The sequence below is a fragment of the Pistacia vera genome, unplaced genomic scaffold (assembly GCF_008641045.1).
Source record: "Pistacia vera cultivar Batoury unplaced genomic scaffold, PisVer_v2 Contig761, whole genome shotgun sequence".
NCBI classification, from domain to species: domain Eukaryota; kingdom Viridiplantae; phylum Streptophyta; class Magnoliopsida; order Sapindales; family Anacardiaceae; genus Pistacia; species Pistacia vera.
The window spans coordinates 281742-307400 of NW_022196625.1; the positions used below are offsets into that span (position 1 = coordinate 281742).

A 25659-nucleotide genomic window follows, 5' to 3' on the forward strand; every position below is an offset into this window, starting at 1 on the left:
AGGGTCGTGTTCGATGTATGGCAACATTTCACTAGATCAAAACAAGCAAAGGTGAATAGGGAGGGGGAAGAATCGTGCGGAGTATGTAATTTCTATGGAACCGTTATCGGCGTTGAGAAGGGGACTTTGACGATGCGATGACATTTGGAGAAGAAGCACCCCTAAATAATGCAACTGTTCGGCTCATCTTCAACCGGACCAGGTAGACAATTCAAACTCAACTTAATTTTAATCCACAATCCTCAACTCTATCAACATAGCAATACAATGCACTCCAAGCACGAGAGGAAATAGCAAAATACATAATTGCTATGGACTCCTCTCCCCTTTCTTTATTTAAAAATCTTTTTTTTATTCGCTTGATTCAAACTGCATTTTGTCTAATATATACCCCTGTTAATAGAAGTACAAGTAAAAGAGACACACTAAAACTTTATAACCAAATAAATATTCAACTTAAAAATGAATTTCAAAATTTTAGGAATATATTTATTGCACTTACTTTAGACATATGAGCTTGTAGATCAAAAACAGATTTTTTAACTGTCACAATACATTACTTAGATCACGGTTGGGGTTTACAACAAAAAATGATAGGTTTTAAACCATTATATACTGCACATAATACTGACACTATTTATTTTACAATACTTGAAGTTTTGCAAGAATATATATTAACTGATAGAGTTGTAGCGCTAACGCTAGATAATGCAGTTGCTAACATTGCGACCATCTCTTTATTTGAAAAGAGATTGGATCTGCATGGTGAAGGAAATTTTTTTCACTAGAGATGTGCTTGCCACATCATTAATTTGATTGTTAAAACAGGTTTAGAAGCTATAAATTTGAAGATTGAAAGGGTGCGCACAACTATCAGATTCATCGTCGGCAATAGCAACAAAAGATGGCAAGAGTACGTCAAATATGTAAGCAAGAGGATCCACTGGTTTGACCTTTGGGGGGTGTTTGGTTTATGGAATGTTGGATTACTGGGAATGTTAGATTACTAAAAAGCTAGATTACCTTGAAGATTATTTGGAATCTTTAGAAAAATGTGTTTGGTTAATTGGTGGCTATGTTATATTAATATGTTTGGTTGGAAAGAATAAATTGGTGGGTATGTTATTTAAATTACTGAATTGTCCTCTAATTAAATATTATTATTATATTATTTTTTAATACTGATTATTATTTGGATTATGTAACCCCCTTTGCATTTAAAAACTTAGCAAAAACAACCTCATAATAAAAGTTTGGAAAATCAATAAAGCACCCCTACCAACCCAGCCACTGTCGACCACCAGCAACCATCGCAGGCTGCCAGCAACCTAATGATGCACAGAAGGCAAGAAATGGCCTATGAGTGTTGTATGGCCATTTCTGGCCAGATGTGATAGATCTGACCGTCCACGATTAGATCAAAGGATCTAGCCTTCGATGGTCATTGACGGCCAGATCAATGGTCATTGACAGCCATAGACATGGCCATTAACGGCCATCGACCAGATCGACGGATCTGGCCAAAAATGGCCATATCGGCTTACGATGGCCATTTTTGGCCTTCCGTGTACCGTTTCGGCTACGGCTGGCCGTGAGGATGGTTGCCAGTGGCAGGTGATGGTAGGTGGGTGGGGGTGGTGGCTTGAGTAGGTTGCAATTTGTTTTGAATTCAAGGGTAATTTTGTCCAAAAAATTAATTAATTGAGATGAAATAGTAAAAGCAACATTCATGTAAATAAATTAAAAAATAAGGGCATTATTGTCCTAAAATTTTATTAATAAGGGATAGAATTGTAACAAAAAAATTACCCTAGTAATCTTACAATACATAAGAAAATGGAGGTAATCTAATTACCTCCAATATTAATAATAGTAACTACTATTGGTATTTGAAGATGAGTAATGCTACACTTACAAAGAAATCTTGCAAAGATTCTCACACAAAGTGATATGGCAAAAAATGAATGGAAAAGTGATTATAATAAGTTTGACTTTTTGTTTCACTCTTCCATTCATTTTTTGCCACCTCACTTTATATGTAAATCTTTGTAAGATTTTTTTGTAAATATAGTATTATTGTTTGAAGATTATTGGAATCTTATATTACTTGACAACCAAATGTGGTAATAAAGTAATGTAAGATAACATAACCCCAATAATCCCACATTACCCCCAACCAAATGTCCCCTTGAAGTTATGTATTGACATACCTATCCTTTGGAACTCACCTACTTGATGTTGGAAAAAAGTTTGTCAAATGCAAGACAAATTACAGATTTCGTCAATTAGAAGAATCCGCAGGAAGTTGTCAACTATGATGATTGGACAGTTTGCAAACTTTTTTATTTATTTCTTAAAGTTTTTTATGAATCCTCTAATACATTAAGTGGTATTTATTATTCTACTACTAATTTAATGTTAGATATTTTACTTCAAATTTCTAAAACTTTTGCACTAATTTAATGTTAGATATTTTACTTCAAATTTTTAAAACTTTTGCTATATATATATAATGACGTCTTAATGGAAATTATTTCAAAGATGGAAAAAATTACGAGAAATATTGGTTAGATATTCCATGCTTATATAGATTAGGCGTTGTTGTAGATCCTAGGTTTAAATATACAAGTAGTTAATTGTATAGTTACTGAGGTAGGCCAGTATTTAGGACATGATTATATGTATTATTAGATTAACTTCAAGCAAAAATTGGAAATCTTTTTTTCTTTATATCAGAGCAGATACAATGGAACTGGAAGTCTAGCAGAGACGACCAATAGGACCCTGATGAAGACAACTGTCAAGAATCGAGCATGTGGACGTATATGGAACATGGCGGCAGAAGTAGCAGCTCCAATGCGTACATACATTAACCAAATGAGCTGAATCGCTACCTACAAATGGACATGTCCTACATGACGAAGAAGGAGAAAAGTGAGATAGATGGGCTTCAATAGTGGAAACAATATCAAAGTCGATTCTCCATTGTAGCCCAAATGGCACATGAAATTTTATCTGTGTCAGTTTCTACAATTGCATCCAAGTCAGCATTTTCAACGAGTGACCGAATTGTTGAAGACAGAAGATGCTCTTTAACCAATGGATGATTAAAGTGATAACGTATTTATGGGATTGAACTTATGTAGAGAGAAGACTGTAGTAGTATCTTGAAGATCCCGAACTACTCGAACTCTTTAGGAACACAGATTTGAATGATGTAAATATTGTTGATGATGAATAATTTAATAAAAAAAAAATTATTTAATTATTTATTTGTGAAGTGTAAATGTGTGATTGTGTGAATATTACATTTATTTTAAAATTAATAAATTAAATTATCTCTTTAAAGTTTAAATTTAAATCCCCATATTTATAAATAATTGTTAATTGTAATTAACCATTAATTAATTAATTATTTTTTAAAGTTAATTAAAAATTTACTAATCTCTCGGGGATGGAAATAAATTTTCCAAGCCTCTAAAAATTACATAAACCCCCCTATATAATTTTTTTGGCCAATATAAAATAATTGGAGGGGTGAAAAATAATTTTTCAAGCCCATAGGGTCGGTCCTATGGGCCCAGAACTAGTCCTAGAGATTGGTTTGAGTCTTGAAATTTCTCATGGGCCTAGGACCGATCCCAAGCCCATGAGTGATTGGTCCCAATCGGGCCCAGACCTGAGTTTGGTTGGGACCGATCCCTGCCTAGGTCTAGTATTTTGCTTAATTTATACATAGAATGGAAAGTTGAAAATAGAGGTGGGAATTTTAGCCCAGGCCCAAGGGATCGGCCCAAAAAATCGATCCTAGGCCCAGGCTTGGGCCCAAACGCCCTCCCCAATATCCTTTAAACTCCTGACAAATATCCATAACCCCCTATGTTATATAAAACTGACAATAAATGCAGAAATTAAAAATAATTTTACAAAAAAAAAAAAAAAAATAGAACCAGCCATGGGCCCTAAGAAATCTCGTGGGACCCGTCCTTCAAATATTGGGCCCGGGCCTTCCCCACTTCTAGTTGGAAACTTAAAAAAATTTAGAATTGCAAAGGGCTTATTTTAACATAACTATCTTGATAATGGTACATATATCTTGTGACTATTACTTTAATTTTTGTACATCATATTCTTGCAAATAAGATTGTTCTTTCTAAAAATCATGTGAACCTCAAATTTTTTAAAGACAAAATTACCCTTACATATATAAACACAACCGAGTGGAATTTTAGAAACATTAATAATTTCTCAATGGATAATGGAATTTATGCCATTGTTAGAAGTGAAAACAGTTGAATTTTAACATAGAAAGTGAAAATTAGCTGCAGAAGCAATAATTTCAAAGAAAAAAAATATACCTCTGAAATCACAACTTACTTTTACTCTCCACATCAGTAACATGAAATATTAGCAAAAAAACTCCAAACAATGCCTACAGGCTTTCGAATCATAGCCTTTGAAAAAGGCTTCAACGCCAACACCACTCGAAAAATTTCATAAAGCTGTGCAGAAACCTTTTGCAATTGTAGGAATCCAGCTAAAATCTTCAACCACACATTAACTTTTGAAGTCCAATTCTGCAAAATAACTCCAGAATTTCATCATTCGAGATCAAAACTTTTGTAGTCTTTGTGGCATTTACCAGCGTTGATCTAAATCTTCTAATTAAGTCTTCCCCATGCAAAAAGTATCATCCCCTTCCACATCCAAATCCTGCTCCATTCGTGATTAGAAGAGAAGCTAACCATCCAGCAGACACAAAACCAACTGCAATTTTTTAACAAAAAGCAGATATCTGCTCAGTGTCCAAAGAATTTAACTTAATAACATTGAAATACTTTTTTCTGCAGTATGGCGAGCTTTGTTACGAAAACAGAGGCCAATAACAAAATAACTTTAAAACTGCAATATGCAAATCCATAAGATATTATAATGGCTAATATACAAAATAAATGTATAATTCAAGGAGTGTTCCATAACATTTTGATATATCAACGCTAAGAATCTAAATTGCATACATAGTTTAGACTATTCAGTTGGCTAAGCCCAAGTAATTAACAATTTAACACTTAATTTATTTTGTAAAAATCTGAATAGTCCATTAGAATGAAGTGAGCTACCAGACTAATTCAACCTCATTATTCATTTCTAAGATGTAATAGAGTTCATTCTTCCTCCTCTATATTCTTCATTATAGAGTATTGTCTTTCACCTTACACATACAATCAATAATACTCTTTTAAGGAATTTACATAATTACTAAACAAAGAGAGCAACCAACTTACAAGTTAAATTTTGTGTTCAGCGTTTGCCAACATTCTTATTCTTTGACGCACTCATCGACTCTATTCTTAAATTCTTGCCATAATTTTATGTGAATAGTAATATCTTAATTTTCTCAAGTCTTTTTTTGATTGAACAACGAATGCCAAATAAAATTCCTTTTGATTCTACCACATTTCTTCTTGCTTCAATTTTTCTTAGACACTAACCTAACAAATTAATATTACCATAAATGTTTACTAAACTCATAAAAATTATTGCAAACATTATTCTTCTAAGAAAAAACTTGCTTCATAAATCAAGATTCCAATAAAATGCAAAATCCCCAGCCTTTGGAGCCAACCAAGTAATACCCAGGTAGAAACCTAATAACTTTTGTTATCAAGAAATTCTTGGTTTATGAAATGCAAAATCTCATTTTTCATTTTCATTTCACGAAATAATTTTTCAGAATAAACTGGGTAAAAAAAGAAATCCAAAAAGCATCTTGCATTTCAAACTTACCAATAGCTACTCCGCGTATGCCAATCTATTAGGACAGTGTCTGGAAATTGCTGCAATTAAATTAAAAACATGAAGTTAAAACCAAATAAACATCTTACCGTGCCAGGAAAAAAGAAATTGATTGCACTAATCTTGGATTTCAGAAGTTAGAAATTAAATTGTGATCATCAAATATGATTTATATTATACCCTAAATTATATATGAAATGAGGACAAAATTCATTGACAATCTTTATTTCATATATATTTATTTTATACTACAAACTCTAGTTATATAGACAACCTAGACTATTCAGATAACTCTTAGACAAGGATTATCTTTTTATTTAAATCTAATAAACCATATAAAGTCTAGATAACTCCTACATTGAAAACATTCTAATCCTAGAATTCCCACACTCCCCCTCAAGCTGGGAATGCTAGACATTTTCTTACCAGCTAACAAATAACTGGTCAGATTGTCAAAACTTTCAATTCGATGGCCTGCGATGTAATTTCTAGGGGTCGCCTTAGTATGCCGCAGTTTACGACAGTACTAGCACCAGATTTTTTCTCCTTTTTGCCATGTTTGATCTCCAACATAACTCTCCCAACCCTTAGAAGCTAAGGCTAAAGCTTCCGGTTCAGGCTGTACATTTGAGATACTAGTCAATTCTCCCATCATCACTTTACTCCTACTTTCCTTGCTACCCACCTTCTACAAATACCTCTCGGACAGAGGGTAAGGGTTCTTTGCCCAAAACTCTCCCTCTCACGTCATGTAGTTCCTTATTTAGTCCAACAAAGAACTCAAATACTCTTTCTTTCTCCAACATTTTCGTGTATTTGACATTATCTTGAGTACAACTCCAATTATCTCCACAAACAAGTCCAACTCCTGCCACAGTTGAGCCAACGTACTATAATTCTGGGTAACATACAACTATCCTGTTTGGTCTCTCTCAGTCTTGACTTTAACTCAAAAATCTGCACTAAGTTTCCCATGTATGAGTATGTTTCTTTAGCCATATCCCAAATGTCCTTTGCAGTAGGAAGAAATAAGTATAGTCAGCCAATCTCCTCCTTCATGGAATTAATCAACCAGGTCATCACAGTACTATCCTCAGCATCCCATTTCTGGTACACAGGGTCATCTTCTTGTGGAGCTTTAACAATTCCAGTCAAGTAGCCCAACTTGCCTCTTCCCCTGATCATCAATTTCATAGCTTGAGACCATGGTATGTTGTTTTTTCCATTCAACTTGTGGACACTGATCTGTATAGAGTTATGATCAATGTTATTGTGACCATTTAATAGAGGTTGGTCTCCCGTTGGTCCAGTTCCCCGACCTGAAGATGGATGGTTCTGTCGTAGGATCAATTGGAGGGCTCCCACTTCTTCCTTGTCTTTCACCTGTCATGGCAGTTTTCACCATTATTCTTTCCGGCCAAAGGAACCTGGCTCTAATACCATGAAATGAGGACGTAATTCCTTGATAATCTTTATTTCATATATATTTATTTTATACTACAAACTCTAGTTATATAGAGAACCTAAATTATTCAAATAACTCTTAGAGCCTGTTTGCCAAGCTTATCAGCAACTAGTGTTTGTAAGGTAATTTCTACTTATAAGCTAATTTAGTTTATAAGCATTAAAAAATCTAAGCAGTTACATGTTTGGTTAAATTACTTATAAATGACTGATAAATAGTTGACGCGTTTGGTAAAATGTAGTTTATAAGTACATTTAAATATTTAATCATTAAAATGACTAAAAAGGGTACTATATTATTTTATCAAATAATAAATTATATTAAGTTAATTTTTTACTATAATATCATCAAAATATATTTCAATCATATTACAATATAATTTAATTTTAGAATTAAATAAACAAATACTTTATAGACAAATAGTTTGAGTTATTTGAAATATAAAAATAAGGTTATATGATGAAATTTTAAAATTAAATAGAGGTAATACGGTAATATAAATAGTTTTTTAAGCCAAAAACCAAAAACAGTAAGTTTCCCCCAACTTATTTTTTTGGCTTATAAATCCAAAAAAATTATAATCAAATATATCAGCTTGATTTGAAAGCTTACAAACACCTTCTTAGACTAGGATTATCTTTTTATTTAAATCTAATAAACTAGATACAATCTAGATAACTCTTACATTGAAAACATTCTAATCCTAGAATTCCCACAATATCTTTATCACTTTGGAAAAAATCCAGAATTAAATGGTTCATGAGTAAGGGTAACTCACCAGTAAAATGCTCTTGAGTAAAGTAACCTATGAGCAAAGGTAACTCTTGCTCATGGAGTAGAGTATCACTATAGGAGCAGAGTGTAACTCTAGGAGCATAATCTGTTAAGATTTTCATAATATTTTGTATATATTTTGTAATCAAGTGAATATTATGTAATCTTTTAGTTATGTCAGGTATACGATCTCAGAATATTCTAGAGATTATGTAATCTCCTAATTATGTCAGACAAAATATTGTGTAATCCACAATTGACATAATTAGGAGATTTAGGAGATCGTATACTCCCTATATAAAGGGTGTAACTCCTTAGTGATAAATTAATGAATTGAAAACCCAATTCTTCAAACAAACATGGTATCAGAGCCACTCTCTGATCTCTAAAAAAAATTCTCATTGTAGAGCAGCCATCGGAAAAATCACTGGTGAGTAATCATCCCATCGTCGTCAATCCAAGAAGGAGAAAACGACTGCAATCAATCCAATCCTCCAAACTTCAGTCACCAGAAAACACTACCAGCCATCAAATCTAGCCGCAAAACAACACCAAAACTTCCTGCCATATCAACCTCCTGCCATATCAACCCCATGCCATATTCAACCCCCAGACTATCCTAATCATCTTCAACAAACCTACCATATTCAATACCAAAATACTCAGAAAAAAAAAATTCCAAAACCAACCATCTTCAACAAATTTGCCGCAAATTCACATCATCACCCAAACAACTTCAATCACCAAGAAACACCACCACACTGACGTCAAACCCGATCTGTTTCCGGCGACTCTGATTGGCAGTTGCTGTGCCACCGTAACTTGCCTATTGTGCTTGTTGAGAGTTTGTTTTTAAACTTTTTTTATTTTTACTTTTTTCTTATTTATTTTTCTTTTATTTATTTATTTTTTATTCTGAAGTANAAAAAAAAAAAAAAAAAAAAAAAAAAAAAACAGGGGAGAATGTGTGGAGAAATTCTACGAAACCAGTTCCAAATTTAGAAGTAAGTTACTCAGAGACGACTAAACTTGGCATGCTCAATAACGACAAAATGAAAAGTTCTACTGATGTTGTTGTGGAAAAGAAAGCAAATGTCCAACAATCTTCATCATTTGTAGCTACTGTTGGAAATGATGGTAAGTCTTTAAATATGTGTACATTTGTTTCTAATAGTGCATGGATAATTGATTCTGATGCTATCGATCATATGACATTTGATTCTAGGCATGTGTCTAACCTTAAGTCATCCTCACAAAACTTTGTTTCTACTGCCAATGGTGAATCTAACCAGGTCATTGGGGAAGGTTCGTTAACCCTAAAAAACTCTTTATAGTTAGATTCTATCTTAGTTGTCCCATCCCTCAATTATAACTTATTGTCAGTCTCCAAAATAACCAAAAGCTTATCTTGTGACTTGTGTGGTGATTTTTTGGCCTGAATTTTGTGAGTTTAAAAGTATTCAAACAAAGCAGACGATTTGTTGTGGTATTAGACGGGGGAAATTGTATTACTTGGATTTAGAGTCACAAAGTTCTACCGTGTTACAACAGGCTTTGACTGTAGATTACTCTAAAAGGGATAAACAAAAATCCGACATTTGGTTATGGCATCAGCGCCTCGGACATGCTTCGTTCAGCTATCTGAAGAAACTTTTTCCAAGTTTGTTTGGAAAAAATGATATCAGTAACTTCTGTTGTGATGTTTGTGAACTATCAAAAAGCCATCGAGTCTTATTTCCAACAGCAATCAACAAAAGTCAAAGTCCTTTTATGCTTATACATTCAGATGTCTGGGGGCCATCACCAGTTACTACTTTAGGTGGATCTCGTTAGTTTGTTACTTTTATTGATGATTGTACGAGAATGACTTGGGTATGTCTAATGAAATCTAAAGGGGAGGTTAATTTACTCTTTTAGAGATTTCACAAAATGGTTCGTACGCAGTATAATGCACAGGTTCAAATCCTTCGAAGTGGCAATGGAGGAGAATATTAAAGTTCAGATCTTCAACAATACTTAGCAATACATGATATCATTCATCAGACTGCTTTTCCCAACACACCCCATCAAAATGGTGTTGCTGAGCGAAAAAATCGGCACTTATTGGAGGTCGTTCGTGCCTCATTAATAGAGGCTCACATGCTGTTATCTTTTTGGGGAGAAGCACTTACCTCTGCAGCCTACCTAATCAATCGGGTACCCTCTAGTTCTCTTCGGTTCGAGACACCTTTTCAGGCTCTTGGTAAAGCAGTGAATACTCCAGTGGTCCTGAACTTACAGCCTCATGTTTTTGGTTGTGTTGCATTTGTTCACCTCCATAAACATCAATGCAACAAGTTGTCCTCTCATGCATTGAAATGTGTTTTTGTTGGGTATAGTGTTCATCAAAAGGGGTATCGATGTTATCATCCTCCAACTCAACGAATGTTTGTAACGATGGATGTTGTTTTCCATGAAGAGTTTATGTATTTTCCTTCTGAGTCTGAACTTCAGGGGGAGTATTGTCAAGAAGAAATTCATACTCTTGACTATGCAGTTCAAGATGACGTTCAAGATGTGGGAGACCATGAGTCACAAACTAGACCTATTGTTCGATAAGAAGATAAAGTGGATGATGGTAATATGGAGGTGGCATCAAACCTGGCCGTAGAAGCTTCTCAGTCCGAGTCTCTTATTCCTGGTATGTCACAACCATCATTTGTTGAGAATGTTCTTGATTTAGAGTCTGAACCAATTAGGAAACAGTTACCACCATGTAGCACTAGAGGGATTCCCAAACCAACAAAACCAGAGCTATCTAGTAAAGTCAAATACCTTATGAGTCATTATGTGTCTAACCATCGTCTGTCATAATCGAATATGTCATTTGTGAATCAATTATCTACTGTATCTATTCCTAACAGTGTGCAGGAAGCCTTATCTGATCCAAAATGGAAAGTTGCTATGAATGAGGAAATAAAATCATTACAGAAGAATGAGACTTGGGAACTTGTTGATTGTCCACCCGGAAAAAAGACTGTTGGATGTCGATGGGTTTACACTGTGAAGTATAAAGCTGATGGTATAATTGAAAGATTTAAAGCAAGACTAGTAGCAAAAGGGTACACCTAAACCCATGGGATCGACTATACAGAGACATTTGCACCCATAGCTAAAATCAACACGGTACGTGTCTTATTATCTTTAGCTCCAAACCTGGATTGGCCATTACAGCAATTCGATGTGAATAATGCTTTCCTACATGGAGAATTGTCTGAAGAAATCTATATGGATCCTTCACCAAGGTGTATTTTACCAATGAAACATAGCCAAAAGGTATGTAAGTTAAAGAAGTCACTGTATGGGTTAAAACAATCTCCGAGGGCATGGTTTGGGAGGTTCACTAAAGCTATGAAGTTTTTTGTCTACCATAAGAGCAATTCAGATCACACATTATTCCTTAAAAAACAACAAGGAGAGATCACTGCACTTATTGTATATGTGGATGATATGGTGGTTACAAGAAATGATCCAGAAGAAAGGAAGGCATTGCAAAAGTACTAATCAGAAGAATTCGAGATGAAGGACTTATGTTCTTTGAAATATTTTCTCGGAATTGAAGTGCCTCGATGTAACAGAGGTATCTTTCTATCACAAAGAAAGTATGCCTTGGATGTGCTGCAGGAAACTGGTATGTTAGCATGTCAACTAGCTGATACACCAATCGAATAAGGCTTGAAATTATGAGTCTAGACTGAACAAGTACCAGTTGACAAAGGGAGATACTAGAGACTTGTGGGAAGATTGATGTATTTGTCTCACACTAGGCCAAATCTTGCTTATGCATTAAGTATAGTCAGTCAGTTCATGCATAATCCTAGAGAGTAGCATATGAACGCAGTTATGTGTATCTTGAGATATTTAAAACATGCTCCTAGAAAGGGAATCTTATTTTCTAAAAATAAGGACTACCAAAATGTGCATGCATATACTAATGCTGATTGGGCTGGAGAAGTGGATGACAGATGATCTACTTCTGGTTATTTCACTTTTGTAGGAGGTAATCTAGTCACGTGGAGAAGCAAGAAACAGAATGTTGTGGCATGCTCAAGCGCTGAAGCAGAATTTAGGGGAATGGCACTTGGGATTTGTGAAGCTTTGTGGCTAAGATTTCTACTACAAGATTTGGGTTATCAACCTAATCAACCAATCCAGTTATATTGTGACAATAAAGCAACATGTGGCATTGCTCACAATCCAGTTCAACATGATCGTACGAAGCACGTTAAAGTAGATAGACTTTTCATCAAAGAAAAACTGGATGAAAAGATTATTGAACTACCCAAGATTCGATCAGAGGATCAATTGGCCGATATTCTTACGAAGGCTGTCTCCAAACGTATTTTCTCACAAGTGTTAGACAAGTTGGGCATGTGTGACATCTACACACCAACTTGAGGGGGAGTGTTAAGATTTTCATAATATTGTGTAAATATTTTGTAATCAGGTAAATATTATGTAATCTTTTAGTTATGTCAGATATACGATCTTAGAATATTTTAAAGATTATGTAATCTCCTAATTATGTCACACAAAATATTGTATAATCCGCAATTGACATAATTAGGGGATTTAAGAGATCGTATACTTCCTATATAAAGGATGTAACTCCTTAGTGATAAATCAATGAATTGAAAACATACAATTCTTCAATTAAACAGATGCCACATATCTAACATCACTTTGTCCTGAACCAATTCTAGCAAGGGAGCCAAACACCCCCCATCTTGGTTCCGGATGAAGTATTTGGCTACTGGTGCCAAACCATAGACATAATCAACTTGACCACCATCATGATCACTAGTAAGAGAGCATGTTAAAATAGAGTGGCTAGCAAGAAGGCGGAGAATTCGATCGAGAATTGAAGGGGCTTGTGGTTGTTTTGAGTGACAAGTTGGGCTGCAATTTGTGAAGAGGAGAGTTGACCTCCAGGACCAGCTTTGTCTATGATATCAAGCACACCAAGTTCGATTGTTCCTTTTAACACCATAGGCAAGACTGATGCGCTCACTAGTTGCATGGCATACTGTCCAAGAATATGATCGTACTCTTCATTTGTGGACGCTTTCATCTGGTTTTCCTCGGAGTTCATCTTGTGTTTTTGGTAGTTGAAAACACGAAGTATTGGGAAGGATAATTAAGATCTTTAATCTTTCTGACCAGTGCAAATAGAACTAGTTAATTATTCTAGGTGGACATTTGTTTATATATACCGTATGAACTACGAGTCCTTGGTCATGACTTTTTGTCTTCTTCCCTTTTTCTCCTCAAATTATTAAGAATTTCAATGCTTTCTAATTAGAAAACAGCTTCATGCCGTGTCCAAGTTTGAGATTTCTCTGTTTCTGGGCTCTGCTGACTTATTACACGCTTTGGTATTTCAAAATTTCTATGAAAAACAACACGTATCTTAAGACACAGGATAATTAGTTTTACCTCAATAGTCAATACCAGCACTACATAAAAATAATTCCTGACACTGATCTAAATTAAAATTACATAACATTGAACTTGATTACAGATGAAATTATCTATCCACAAACATCTAGTGTGTCTGTGGTTAATTAAAAGAATGAAGCAGTAGTAGAGGTTTTGAACATGTCCAAGCAGCATTCAGTTTCAAAGGGGGCTAGTACTGAGACTACTTGAGGCCATATCAGAGAGTTTAGCCCTTCAAAGAGATTATATAGACAAATCATTAGGCACACATGCCCAACACATGGCTTTGAACTATTATCCACCATGTCCACAACCAGAGCTAACTTATGGATTTCCTGGACATACTGATCCTAATGTAATCACTGTTCTTCTTCAAGATGATGTGCCTGGCCTTCAGGTTCTCAGGAATGACAAATGGGTTGCTGTCAATCCTATCCCCAACACTTTTATTATCAATGATTACTCACTTAATGACATGGTCTTGGATCATGCAACCATATAAGAGAAACACAGTTATGACTTGAATTTGAAGAATTGGTGGTTTCGCTTCTTGGCCAAGAACATTGTCAGACATTGAAATGAACCGAATCCTATTCTCTAGGAATGATGATTTGAAATTGTGAAAATAGCTTCCTTGTGTCATTGTCTTCAGAATAGGAACTAAACTGACTGCAGAACTAGTGTAAGGTGTTTTGAACGTATACATGAGCATGCCACATGCTAGAAATATCTGTGACAGTATGCTTTAAATAACTTGTTTCGTATGGTTGTGATTGTCATTGAGAAAGAGGATATTTTGCCCATGCTGAATGAGTTAGACCCTGCCCAACAGAGAGTTTGTTATAGTAGAATAGTGGTATATCTTGATTGTAAATGGTTAAATTGATTAATGATTACTCTTCATACCATTCTGCCATTTAATCTTCACGAGTATAAGATAGTCATTTGCTTATACTGGACACTTCTGTAGGAGTGGATAAGGTTCGAAAGACACAAAGTTACAGAAAGTGGGAAAGGTTACCGTTGAACAATGGCGGGCCATTGCCACTGAAAAACTTCCAGATTTGAATTGCACGACTGTTGAATCAGCCATGAGAATTATAGCAGGAACTGCTGCTAATATGGGAATTGATGTTGATCCTCCTGTCCTTGAACCCAAAAAGAAAGTAATCCTGTAGTTTGATTAGTTCTTTTGTAGCTGTATGGTAGTAATTATCTTACTTGAAATTCATCAAATTTTATGATGTAATATCCTGCACATCCAATTTTTTTGTACTTTTGAGTTGTAATTTGGTTTCTTAATGATGAATGGAGGCTGGAGCTGCATTAGGAATTTTAGCAAAGTTTTCATCTTTCAAATGCAACTCTCTTACGAGTTTAAGATTATTTATNGAATTTAAAGATGGTAATAATTTCGTGGTGGGTCAATTTGTATCAGGTACTCAGCAATGATCGGTACCAGAGTGTGCTTCATCGAGCTGTGGTGAGCTGTGACAAGGAGCGCATATCCATTCCAACTTTTTATTGTCCATCGCCAGATGCTTTAATAGGTCCCGCCAAGGAGTTAATCGACCATAACCACCCGGCTGCCTATACAGACTTTACATATGCTGAATACTATGAGAAATTCTGGAAGAGGGGACTTGAAACTGAATGTTGCTTGGACATGTTCAAAACCTCTACTACTGCTTCATCCTTTTAATCAACCACAGACACACTAGGTGTTTGTGGAGAGATAATTTCACACCTCAATTCTATCTTTTGAGGCTTTGAAGTTGACAGTTAAGATATATTATTTTAGTAATTATTCTTATTAACAATCTAGATAGGTCATACTCAAAATTTCCCGAATAATATACTTAAAAATCTTAATTGATCGTTATGCCACTTAATGGCTGTTGTGGAAAAATAATTTCACCACCATTAAAATTATTGATTATATTTCATCTGTACTCAAGTTTAATGTTATGTAATTTTAATTTAGATGAGTGTCAGGAATTATTTTTATGTGGTGCTAGACTGCTAGTAATACCGTAACTCAGTTATGGTATTCAGTATTGAGAGGTAAAACTACTTATCCTCTATCTTAAAATATGTGTTGTTTTTTTATAGAAATTTTGAAAAGGCCAAAGCGCGTAATAGGTCGGCAGCTTAGCAACAGTGAAATGTCAAACTTGGACACGGCGTGAAGCGGATGTATAATTAGAACATCTTCAATAACTTTTTATATAACTCAAACTTTATCGATAAAAACAAGAGTTTAATTCTTTAAATATTAAAAATTAAATTTAACTTTTTATATCTAAAGAGTTAAATTTTACTTTTTATCCTAATTTTAATTTATAAATTATAAGTTTCTATGTATTTTATTTATTAATTCTCTTTCTTGAAAATAAAGAGCATCTTTATTAAATTTAAAAAGTGTACTAGATTTGAATAAAAATTTTATTCTTTATATTTAAAAAATAATAAAGATGCTTTTTATTTATATAAAATATGCTCTTTAAAATAAAGAGTACCATTAGAGATGCTCTCATCTCTAAATAATTCTTTATATGACCCAGACTCTTTATTATAAAGAGTTTATCCATATAAACAAGAGTTCAACAGGCTCTTTATTTTTTAAATATAAATTAAAGAGTGAATTTGACTCTCCATATTTAGAGTTAAATTTTACTCTCTATCCTAATTTTAAATAATAAATTGCAAGTTTCCATATATTTTATTTATGATTTATCTCTCATATTAAGTTTCCTTCTTGAAAAAACACATTCTCTCTCTTAAAATTTAAAGAGTCTATTGGATTTGAATAAAAATTTTGTTCTTTATATTTAAAAATCAATAAAAATGCTCTTTATTTATATGAAAGATGCTTTTTAAAATAAAGAGCACCATTGGAGATGCTCTTATATTTTAAAATTAATAAATATGCTCTTTATTTATATAAAAGATATTCTTCAAAATAAAAAACACCTTTAATTGTGCTCTTTAGTTAAGAACACCTTTAATTGTGCTCTTTATTTAAAGAGCATCTTCATTTATTTATATATATACACACACCGAAGTCTTTGATCATGACTTTTTGTCTTCTTCCCTTTTTCTCCTCAAATTATTAAGAATTTCGATGCAAGGGACTGCACACGGTGTGTGTGTATATATATAAAAGAAAATGATACGACTATAAAATCTTGCCATTAACTTTTTTTATAATTTTGATATGACAATTCGTATATGGATAGATAAGACATATATAAGAAAGTGAGACTTATTTTGTGAATCGATTAATGACGAACTATAACGTTGAGGTTATGAGAAAAAGTTTGTGAGAAAAGATTATTAGTGTAGTAGTACTTGTAAACAAATGTCCACCAATAATAATTAACTTGTACCGTTTGCACTGAGATTAAAGATCTTAAATTATCCTCCCTAAAACTTTGTGTTTTCAACTACCAAAAACACAAGATGAACTCCGAGGAAAACCAGATGAAAACGTCCACAAATGAAGAGGACGTTCATATTCATGGACAGTACGCTATGCAACTAGTGAGCACATCAGTCTTGCCTATGGTGTTAAAAGCAACAATTGAACTTGGTGTGCTTGATATCATAGACAAAGCTAGTCCTGGAGGTCAACTCTCCTCTTCACAAATTGCAGCCCAACTTGTTGCTCAAAACAAACCCCAAGCCCCTTCAATTCTCGATCGAATTCTCCGCCTTCTTGCTAGCCACTCTATTTTAGCATGCTCTCTTACTAGTGATCATGATGGTGGTCAAGTTGATTGTGTCTATGGTTCAGGACAAAGTGATGTTAGATATGTGGCATCATCTAAAAGAAGCAGTCGTTGAAAGGGAACTTCCATTTAACAAGCCGTATGGGATGAGTGCTGTTGAGTATGTTATATAAAGGTTTTGATGGTTTAAAATCTCTGGTTGATGTGGGTGGTGGGGACAGCGGGTGGTTCTGTCCTAAAGATGATATCCTACAATTAAGGGTGTCGACTACGATCTGCCTTCAATTATTGAAAAGTCCACTTCCTATCCTGGTATGAACTTTTAGGTTTTGTTTCTGATCTCATAGTACGTAGACTTATTAACTCACTTTATCTTCTTTGACTATAATGAGCCGAAAGTTTTGATCTACTTTACTGCTAACTACTCGTAGAAAATTCGATTTGATTTTACATTGTGTAAAAAGAAATTTTTTTCTTTTTTGACTTATTTACATGTTTGACTATGATGCTGAAACGTTCCAAAAAGGTTACCAGTTTTACATATTTGATATTTGAACAAATGTTGTTGCAGGTATTGAGCATGTTGCAGGGGATATGTTCATAGACATTCCAAAAGGAGAAGCCATTTTCATGAAGGTTTGCAGATAGCAGACTTGATCATTTTAGCACAATTTAAATGATTTCTGTTAATGACTTGGTTGATACTTTTGAAGTTGAAGGAATCCAAGTATTCATTTCAATTTATAGTTTGTCTTATTCAATTAAATTTTGAGCTAATCAATACAGAATTTGTATGAAACAGTGGATCCTACACAGTTGGGACGATGAGCACTGCGTGAAGATACTAAAAATTGCTATGAAGCATTACCGGCCAACGGGAAAGTGATAGTAGTTGATTTAGTAATACCAGAAGCCCCTGAAGCTATTCTTGCTGCAAAAAGCTTATTTCAGTTAGATATGTTCATGATGAACATGAATTCGAGAGGAAAGGAGAGGACAAGAAAAGAATTTCAAAGTTTGGGAGAAGACGCAGGGTATTCTCATATTCAAGTGCCATGTTCTGCATTTAATTTCTCAGTTATAGAGTTCTATAAATCTATGTGAAGTAGTTTCCTCTACTGTCATTATGGCTTGTCTTATGTACGTGTATCAGAAGCATAATTAACAGGGCATTGAATTTGAGCCCATTCAAATCTGTTTAATGAATCTAACTGGCAAATGATCAAAGCGATAACGGAAAAAGGAAGATTGAAGAAAGCAGTAATTGATATAACGCATAAGAAATTATCCCTCAACAGTCAACACCACCTACATGTATGCTAAAGGAATATAAATCAGCCAAATCCATAGTTGATGTGATCATTTAACTGGTGTAAAAGAATTTGAAAAGTTAAAACTGACACCCGGCTCACCCAGAAAAACACCACATACCCAGTCATCTCTCCTCAGAACTACTGCCTACTGGGGCTCTATCTGAATAGTCACGTGGCTGCTGTTTTATTCTCGCCTAATATACTCGATAACCTTGTCTAGAACCATGTCAGCATCAGCATTGGGCTTTATTTTGACATGGGACGCAAGAAACGCTTTCCCAACTGTTATTGCCTAAATGTGTAATTCGTGGATGGCAACAACCTCATCCATCTCACAAAGCCCCTTCTCAAGTCTAGTGGCATCAATCTCTCTAGGCGTGCTCTCCATCAGAACCTCCAAAATGTTTCGTAACATTCTGATTTTTGCGCCCAACACAATAGCTGAGAATATGAGCGAAGGCACGGCAAACTAAGCCTAAATATAAGAAGAAACGTTATCTGCTATCCATTCATCTCTTGTTTCGAACAAATGCATATTTATCTCCCTTTGCTTAGTATTTATTGATGGCATTTCATGTGTTACACAGACTGTAACAGGCAAGTGCTTTGAGAAGTGCATCACTAAACCGGGATCAAGCATGAGTTGTAGTGAGGGTAGTTGCGTTTCTAGGTGTGTGGATCTGTTGGTTTTGCTGGAGAGTAATGAGAAGAATGATATTAAGCAAAAGAGGAAGAGACGGCAGCATCAATATGTGCTCTACTTATTATTTATAAAACAGGGGAAATATATACATAAACCAGTCCACTGTTACACCTAATGCAGTGGATATTTTTACAAATTTGAATTTGAACTAAATTATATTCAACTAATACAAAATCAATTCAGTCAAACACACCACTTAATCACTGCATGTTTCAACTAAACTATCACAAATTACATCAAAATACAACAAAACGACAGCTCCAACTACTGCAATCAGAATAGCAACTTTGTATTCTTGGCGCCAAAAAGATTTTTCAAAAATTGACAGAATTTGCTGCATTTCTAGCAAAATATCACTGGCTTCAACACTCCTTGATATTTTTGTTGGAAACACCAAGTTTGAGTCTTAAATCTTCAAACTTTGCTTTGGATAAAGTCCTAGTCATGATGTTTGCCACTTGGTCTTCACCCCTGCAATGAACTAACTTAATTTCTCCATTACATTTAACCTCCCTTACAACATGAAACTTAATCTTGATATGCTTTGTGCGACCATGTAAGACTGGATTTTTATCCATTGCAACAGCAGATTGATTATCACATAAAATCACAGTAGAATTCTCTATTTTTGCTTCAAATCATCTAAGATTTTTCTTAGCCAAATGGCTTGGTTCACAGCAGCAGCAGCGGATATATATTCTAAACCAATCTGTTGGATGATTTCAGAAGGTGCTATTTGTTGGATGATTTCAGAAGGTGCTTTCGTAGCTCAATCCACACAGGAGTACTTCTGGCTACGTATCCTTCTTGAATGCAGGTTCTATTTGTTGGTTGCCATGAAGTGGATTTCACTCGGGTTGCTCATAAACCTGGAGAGGAGGCTTGTTGCAAACATTAAGTCAGCCCTAGTTGTTGTCAAATACAACCAACACCCTATGAAGCTTCTGTAAATTCACTCATCAACCTTCACAGCCCCATCATCTTTGCTCAGCTTCAGGTTTGCAACCAATGGAGTATCCATTGGTTTGCATTTGTCCATATTGAACTTTTTCAAGACTTCATTAGCATATTTCTGTTGGCTAACAAAGATTCCATATTGAGTTTGACTAATCTCCATACCAAGGAAATAAGACATTTCCCTTAAGTCAGTCATTTCGAACTCACTATGCATAGCCTCTTGAATTCATTCAGCTTGCTTGTGCTGCTTCCGGTGATGAGTAAATCATCCACATACAAAGATGATAAGAGCTTGAAAGTATATCTTTTGTTAGTGATTTAATTGGATTATTTGTGGAAAAATGTGTTTAATTTGTAGAATTTGAATTAATTATTTCATAAATACCTTTTACGGGATCATGGGTGTATTTTGAGTATTTTCAGGTTCAAACCAATATTTGAAGAAAAAATAATGATGTTGATAGAACTCGTGACAAGTAGGAATGAACGGTGCAAGAATCGGAGTTGAAACGAGAAAGTTGTGATGCATCGAAGATACAACGTAAAATCTAGAAATCTTTCAAGATGAGCATGCTTCGATGTTTCGATCATAGCTTGAGCTGTAGAAATAGGAATTTGACGATTCTTATGGTGTTGGAAAGATTATTCAGAGAGCTACAAAGTGTATGTTGATGACTTTACCAAATTCTGAAGATCACAGACTCGTGGGACAGAAAGAACGATTGCCGCAGTGACCATTTGTGATCGCTGCAACGATGGGTCACGGGCCTGTGTGGGTTATTGCATTCCCTTAGTCCGAATCTAAATGGGTTAAGGCATTTAATTATTTCCTAAGTAACCTCCAAACCCTAGCACTATAAATAAGGGTCTTTAATTAGTTTTTAGGGGATTAGAGAAGGAGAAAGGACGGCTACTATTTTCAAGATCGGAATTCTTGTAGTTCTCGTTTGCCAATTAGAGAATTTTTTCTATTTTTCTTTCTTGAACTCATGTTATTGAATACAATGGTTGTTTTTATTACTGCAATTATGAACTAAATCCCTTTTCTAGGGCTAAAGATGTAGCCCAATTTATGAATATGTGTTGACTTTATTGTTGTTAATTCTTATTGAGCATTAATTCTAAGTTTTTATTATTGTGTGTAATGCTTTTAATTCTTAAGGATCCGAGAGTTGAATGATCTCATGGATTGGGTTGAGATCGAGAGATGAAACCTGATTTGTTTAAGATAATAAAACCATAGATTGAGTGAATGTTAGAGATAGGTTACCGCGATCTATGAGACTCTGGTAAATTCCATAGAACTTAATGGTCTCTAAGCTTCTAAATCCAACTTAGAGATATTTTGGGTTGTTGCTTAAGGGTTAATTCACTAATTATGTAAGAGAAAGTTAGTGGAATATCAGGGAGTTTGGCCTTTAGAATAAGGTTAATTAGGTTAGCAATAATTGTCAATACATAGGATTAAATTGGTGTGAAATATGTGCCCTAGGTTTAGTCATATTGATCTATTTACCGAAGTATTAATAAAATTCTACTTTTGTTTAGTTTTTAGTTTGTTTTTTTTTTAATTAAATTCATTCTTAAAATTCTGTTTCATCAAATAGTAACAAAATAGACTAGTTTGGTACTTGGTAGGTAGTTCTGTTGGGATTCGGCACTCGTTTACTTGAGCTTTATTACTTGCGCAATTTCGTACACTTGTGAATAGCCTGGCAAAAGACACAATGATGAACTCCCCTTCCAGCTGTCTCACATACAATGTGTGCTCATTAGGACTCCTCATATATCCCAAACTAATTAAGTAATCATTAATTCTACTATATCAGGTTCTAGGAGCCTGTTTTAGGCCATATAAAGCCTTCCTTAGCGAATAGACTTTGTTCTCTTGGCCTTCAACTTCGTAATCATATCCCTCCGACTACTCTACATAGATTTCTTCATTAAGCCAACCATTCAAGAACGTAGACTTAACATCTAACGGACAAATTCTCCATTCAAATTGGGCAGCTAGAGCAAGGAGAAGCCTGATTGTATCATGCCTGGCCACTGGTGCAAATGTGTCCGAAAAGTCCACTCCAAAATGTTGTGCAAATGCCTTGACAACCAGCCTTGCTTTGTGCATGTGAACTGATCCATCTGGATTCAATTTCCTCTTGTAAATCCATTTAACCTGAATCACCTTTCTATTTGCTGGTTTGTCCACATATTCCCAGGTATTATTCTTCTCAATCATGTTTAACTCCTCCTTCATTGCATCCCTCCGAGTGTTTGACTTTGCAGCCTCAGTGTAGTTTGTAGGCTCAAGTATGATAGCATTACATCTTTCACAAATTTCTGTCAGAGGTCTAGTACCTCTAATGGGAACATCGTCATCTGATTCAGCCCTCTCTTCTTCATCATCTTGATTCACTACAAGTTTTTTCGGATGTGATCTTGAGTCTTCGTTAATTTTGTTTTCCTCCCAATTCCAGACTCCATTCTCATCAATTTTAACATCCCTTGTGATGTGTATTTTATTGGTCTTTGGAACATAAACACTGTATGCTTTGGATTGACTACTATAGCTAATGAAAATTCCTATCATGGCTTTGTCATCCAACTTACATCTCTTAACTGTTGGAACAAGAGCATATATATGTCCCAAAAAATTCTCAAGTTTTCCATGGCAGGTTTCACTCCATACTAGGCTTCATAGGGAGTTTAATTGATCAAGGCTTTTGTGGGAATTCTATTAAGCAAATAGACTGCCGTGTTGACAACCTCTGCCTAAAAATATTTCGGCAACTTCTTCTTAGCAACCATACTTCTTGCCATCTCCATAACAATCCTATTCTTCCTCTCACTAACTCCATTTTGCTGTGGAGTATAGAGATTGCTAAGTTAGTGCTTAATTCCAGCCTGCTTGCAAATTGATTCAAATTCATTTGATGTATACTTGGTCCCATTATCATTCCTTACTGTCTTGATACTTAGACCAGTTTGGTTTTCAACTTGTAGCCTAAATCTCCCAAACATAGCGGCAAATTCACTCGTTTATTTTAGAAAATAAACCTAACACATCCTAGACCAATCATCAATAAACAAGACAAAATATTTATTCCCATTCAATGAAGGTGTCTGCATAGGTCCACACACATCTATGTGGATGAATTGGAGTTTCTCAATAGCTCTACAAGCTTGGTTTACGAGAAATGGCTGCCTACTTAACTTGCCAAGTTGACAACTAGGGTAGACAACCTTAGTTTCTTCAATTTCGAGCAGATTCTGTACCAAGTTTTTGGTCTGGATTTCTTTAAGGCCATGGTAATGGAAATGGCCAAATCTTTTATGTCGTAACTCAGACTCAACTATCTTAGCACTATAGGCTTTGAGTTTTGGTTTTTTTAGTCTAATAGGAAAGCTTTTTCCCATCATCCTAACCCTCATCAGTTCACAACCCTCACTATCCAAAACTGTGCAAGGCTGGTCTTGGAAATGTAGGACATATTTTCTTTCTAGCATTTGTCTTACACTAAGCAAACTATGGCTTATCTCTGGTACATAAAAGACATTAGGAATCAATTTGATGCCTAACTTAGTCTGCACAACAACATCTCCTTTCCCATAAACTCTCCGTTCCCAATCTTAACTTTAAAATGGTACGTCCTGTCCACGCTGATGAAGTCCTACAAATTTGATGTCATGTGGTTAGTGCAGCCACTGTCTATCAACCAAGTATCATTGTAAACCTGAGCTGTACTATAGGATGGCACAAATAGCTGCTCAGATTCTGGATTTTGCCGCTGATCTTTAACAATTTGGGCTTGCTGTGGTGGTTGGTTTGGCTTGTTTTTGCAAACCCTTTCAATGTGGCCAAATTGCTTACATGCTCTATATTGATTATTTGGTCTGAACCAGTACTTCTTCTCGGAATGGCCCTTTTTCTTGCAGTGAGAGCATGGTGAATACTCCTTTATTTCACCTGATTTGTTCCATTGATTACTGGTTTTCTCCTTCCCTTTCTTATCTCCAGCAAACCTCTTGCTTTCTCCCTGAACAACTTTGCCTTTAAAGCTTGCCACCATTGCACCCTTACTTGAATCCTCTTGTCTCAGCAACCTCCTTTGCTCTTGAGCTTGTAGAACATGCACCAGTTTAATGAGTGTGATCTCTGACAAATCTTCAGAGTCCTCAAGTGAAGAAATCTTGGTCTCAAACCTCTCGAGTAGGCTCTCCAATACCTTCTATATAATTCTTCTATCTATCAACTCCACCCCAAGTAGCCTAATTTTGTTAACTGCACTCATCATCCGTCAACATACTCCTTTACCTTCTTGGACTCCTGCATTCTTAGCATTTCAAACTCTCTTCTCAAGTTCAACACTTGCATGCCTCTTGTTGTGTCACTTCCTCTAAACTCCTCAACTTATCCCACGCTTCTTTTGGTGTTTCACACGCCATAATCCTTGTAAATACAAGGTCAGTTATGGCTGCATGGATGTGAGACAAGGTTCTCGGAGCCTTGGCAGCTTCTTCTTCATGTATCCTGATCTGATTCTGAGTGGGATTTGGTCTCAACTGAGTTGGTTTACGGTTTTCTTCTACATATTGCCACAAGTCTTGTCCTCGGAGGAATGTCTTCATTTTGATAGCCCATATGCGATATTGTTCACCATTGAAGACTGGAGAAGTAAGGAAGTCGTGGGTTGTGCCATTGAATCAAGTTATTTGGAGTTTAACAAAATTTGACCGTAACAGAGGTTAAAGAGTTGGATAGGGGGAGATGAGTGTATCAGGCCCTTTAAGATCAATAAGTGCTCTGATACCAATTGTTGGTTTTGCTGGAGAGTAATGAGAAGAATGATATTGAGCAAAAGAGGAGAGACGACAGCATGAATATATGCTTTGCTTTTCATTCATAAAACAGGGGAAATATATACACAAACCAGTCCACTGTTACACCTAATGCAGTGGATATTTTTATAAATTCAAATTTGAACTAAATTACATTCAACTAATACAAAATCAAGTCAGTCAAATACACCACTTAATCACTGTAGGTTTCAACTAAATCTGTCACAAATTACATCAAAATACAACAAAACAACAGCTCCAACTACTGCAATCAGAACATCAACTTTGTATTCTTGGTGCAAAAAGATTTTTTACAAAGTTGACAGAATTTGCTGCATTTCCAACAAAATATCACCGGCTTCAATAAGATTGCTACATTGAGGCTACAGGTATCATTGACAGAGCTCTGCTTAATTCATCACGCTAATATTTTTGATGAATAATGTTTTCTTGAAGAATATTTAATTGAAAAATCTTGGAGAAATTGCCAATTAGAGAGTAGAAATTGTTATGTTTTTTGAAAATTCCATCCAATATGGGGACTAGCATTTTCTTCTCATTCAGTCTTTATATATGTACTTGTACTTCATCATGTAAACTTTGTGC

The 25659-nt window shown here is 35.1% G+C and overlaps 2 protein-coding genes, 1 long non-coding RNA gene and 1 pseudogene across 3 annotated transcripts; 2 read left to right on the forward strand and 2 right to left on the reverse strand.

Annotated features, from left to right (window-relative positions):
- Window positions 1–4364: 4364 nt before the first annotated feature.
- On the reverse strand, window positions 4365–7149 carry LOC116116115. The gene is made up of 3 exons (XR_004125767.1): window positions 6223–7149; window positions 5788–5837; window positions 4365–4767 (listed from the first exon to the last, which is right to left on the reverse strand). It is a non-coding gene; the product is annotated as an uncharacterized LOC116116115 (long non-coding RNA).
- A 3745-nt stretch (window positions 7150–10894) lies between these two features.
- Window positions 10895–15605, forward strand: LOC116116138 (gibberellin 20 oxidase 3-like). Its single transcript, XM_031402230.1, has 4 exons — window positions 10895–11096; window positions 12072–12447; window positions 13685–13991; window positions 14952–15605. Exons 1-4 carry the CDS (start codon window positions 10895–10897, stop codon window positions 15213–15215), a joined length of 1149 nt encoding a protein of 382 aa, XP_031258090.1. The 3' UTR covers window positions 15216–15605.
- A 901-nt stretch (window positions 15606–16506) lies between these two features.
- On the forward strand, window positions 16507–18788 carry LOC116116120 (annotated as a pseudogene).
- Window positions 18789–22138: 3350 nt separating this feature from the next.
- LOC116116139 lies at window positions 22139–24843 on the reverse strand. Its single transcript, XM_031402231.1, has 4 exons — window positions 24592–24843; window positions 23949–24440; window positions 23025–23076; window positions 22139–22833 (listed from the first exon to the last, which is right to left on the reverse strand). Exons 1-4 carry the CDS (start codon window positions 24841–24843, stop codon window positions 22139–22141), a joined length of 1491 nt encoding a protein of 496 aa, XP_031258091.1.
- Window positions 24844–25659: the final 816 nt, after the last annotated feature.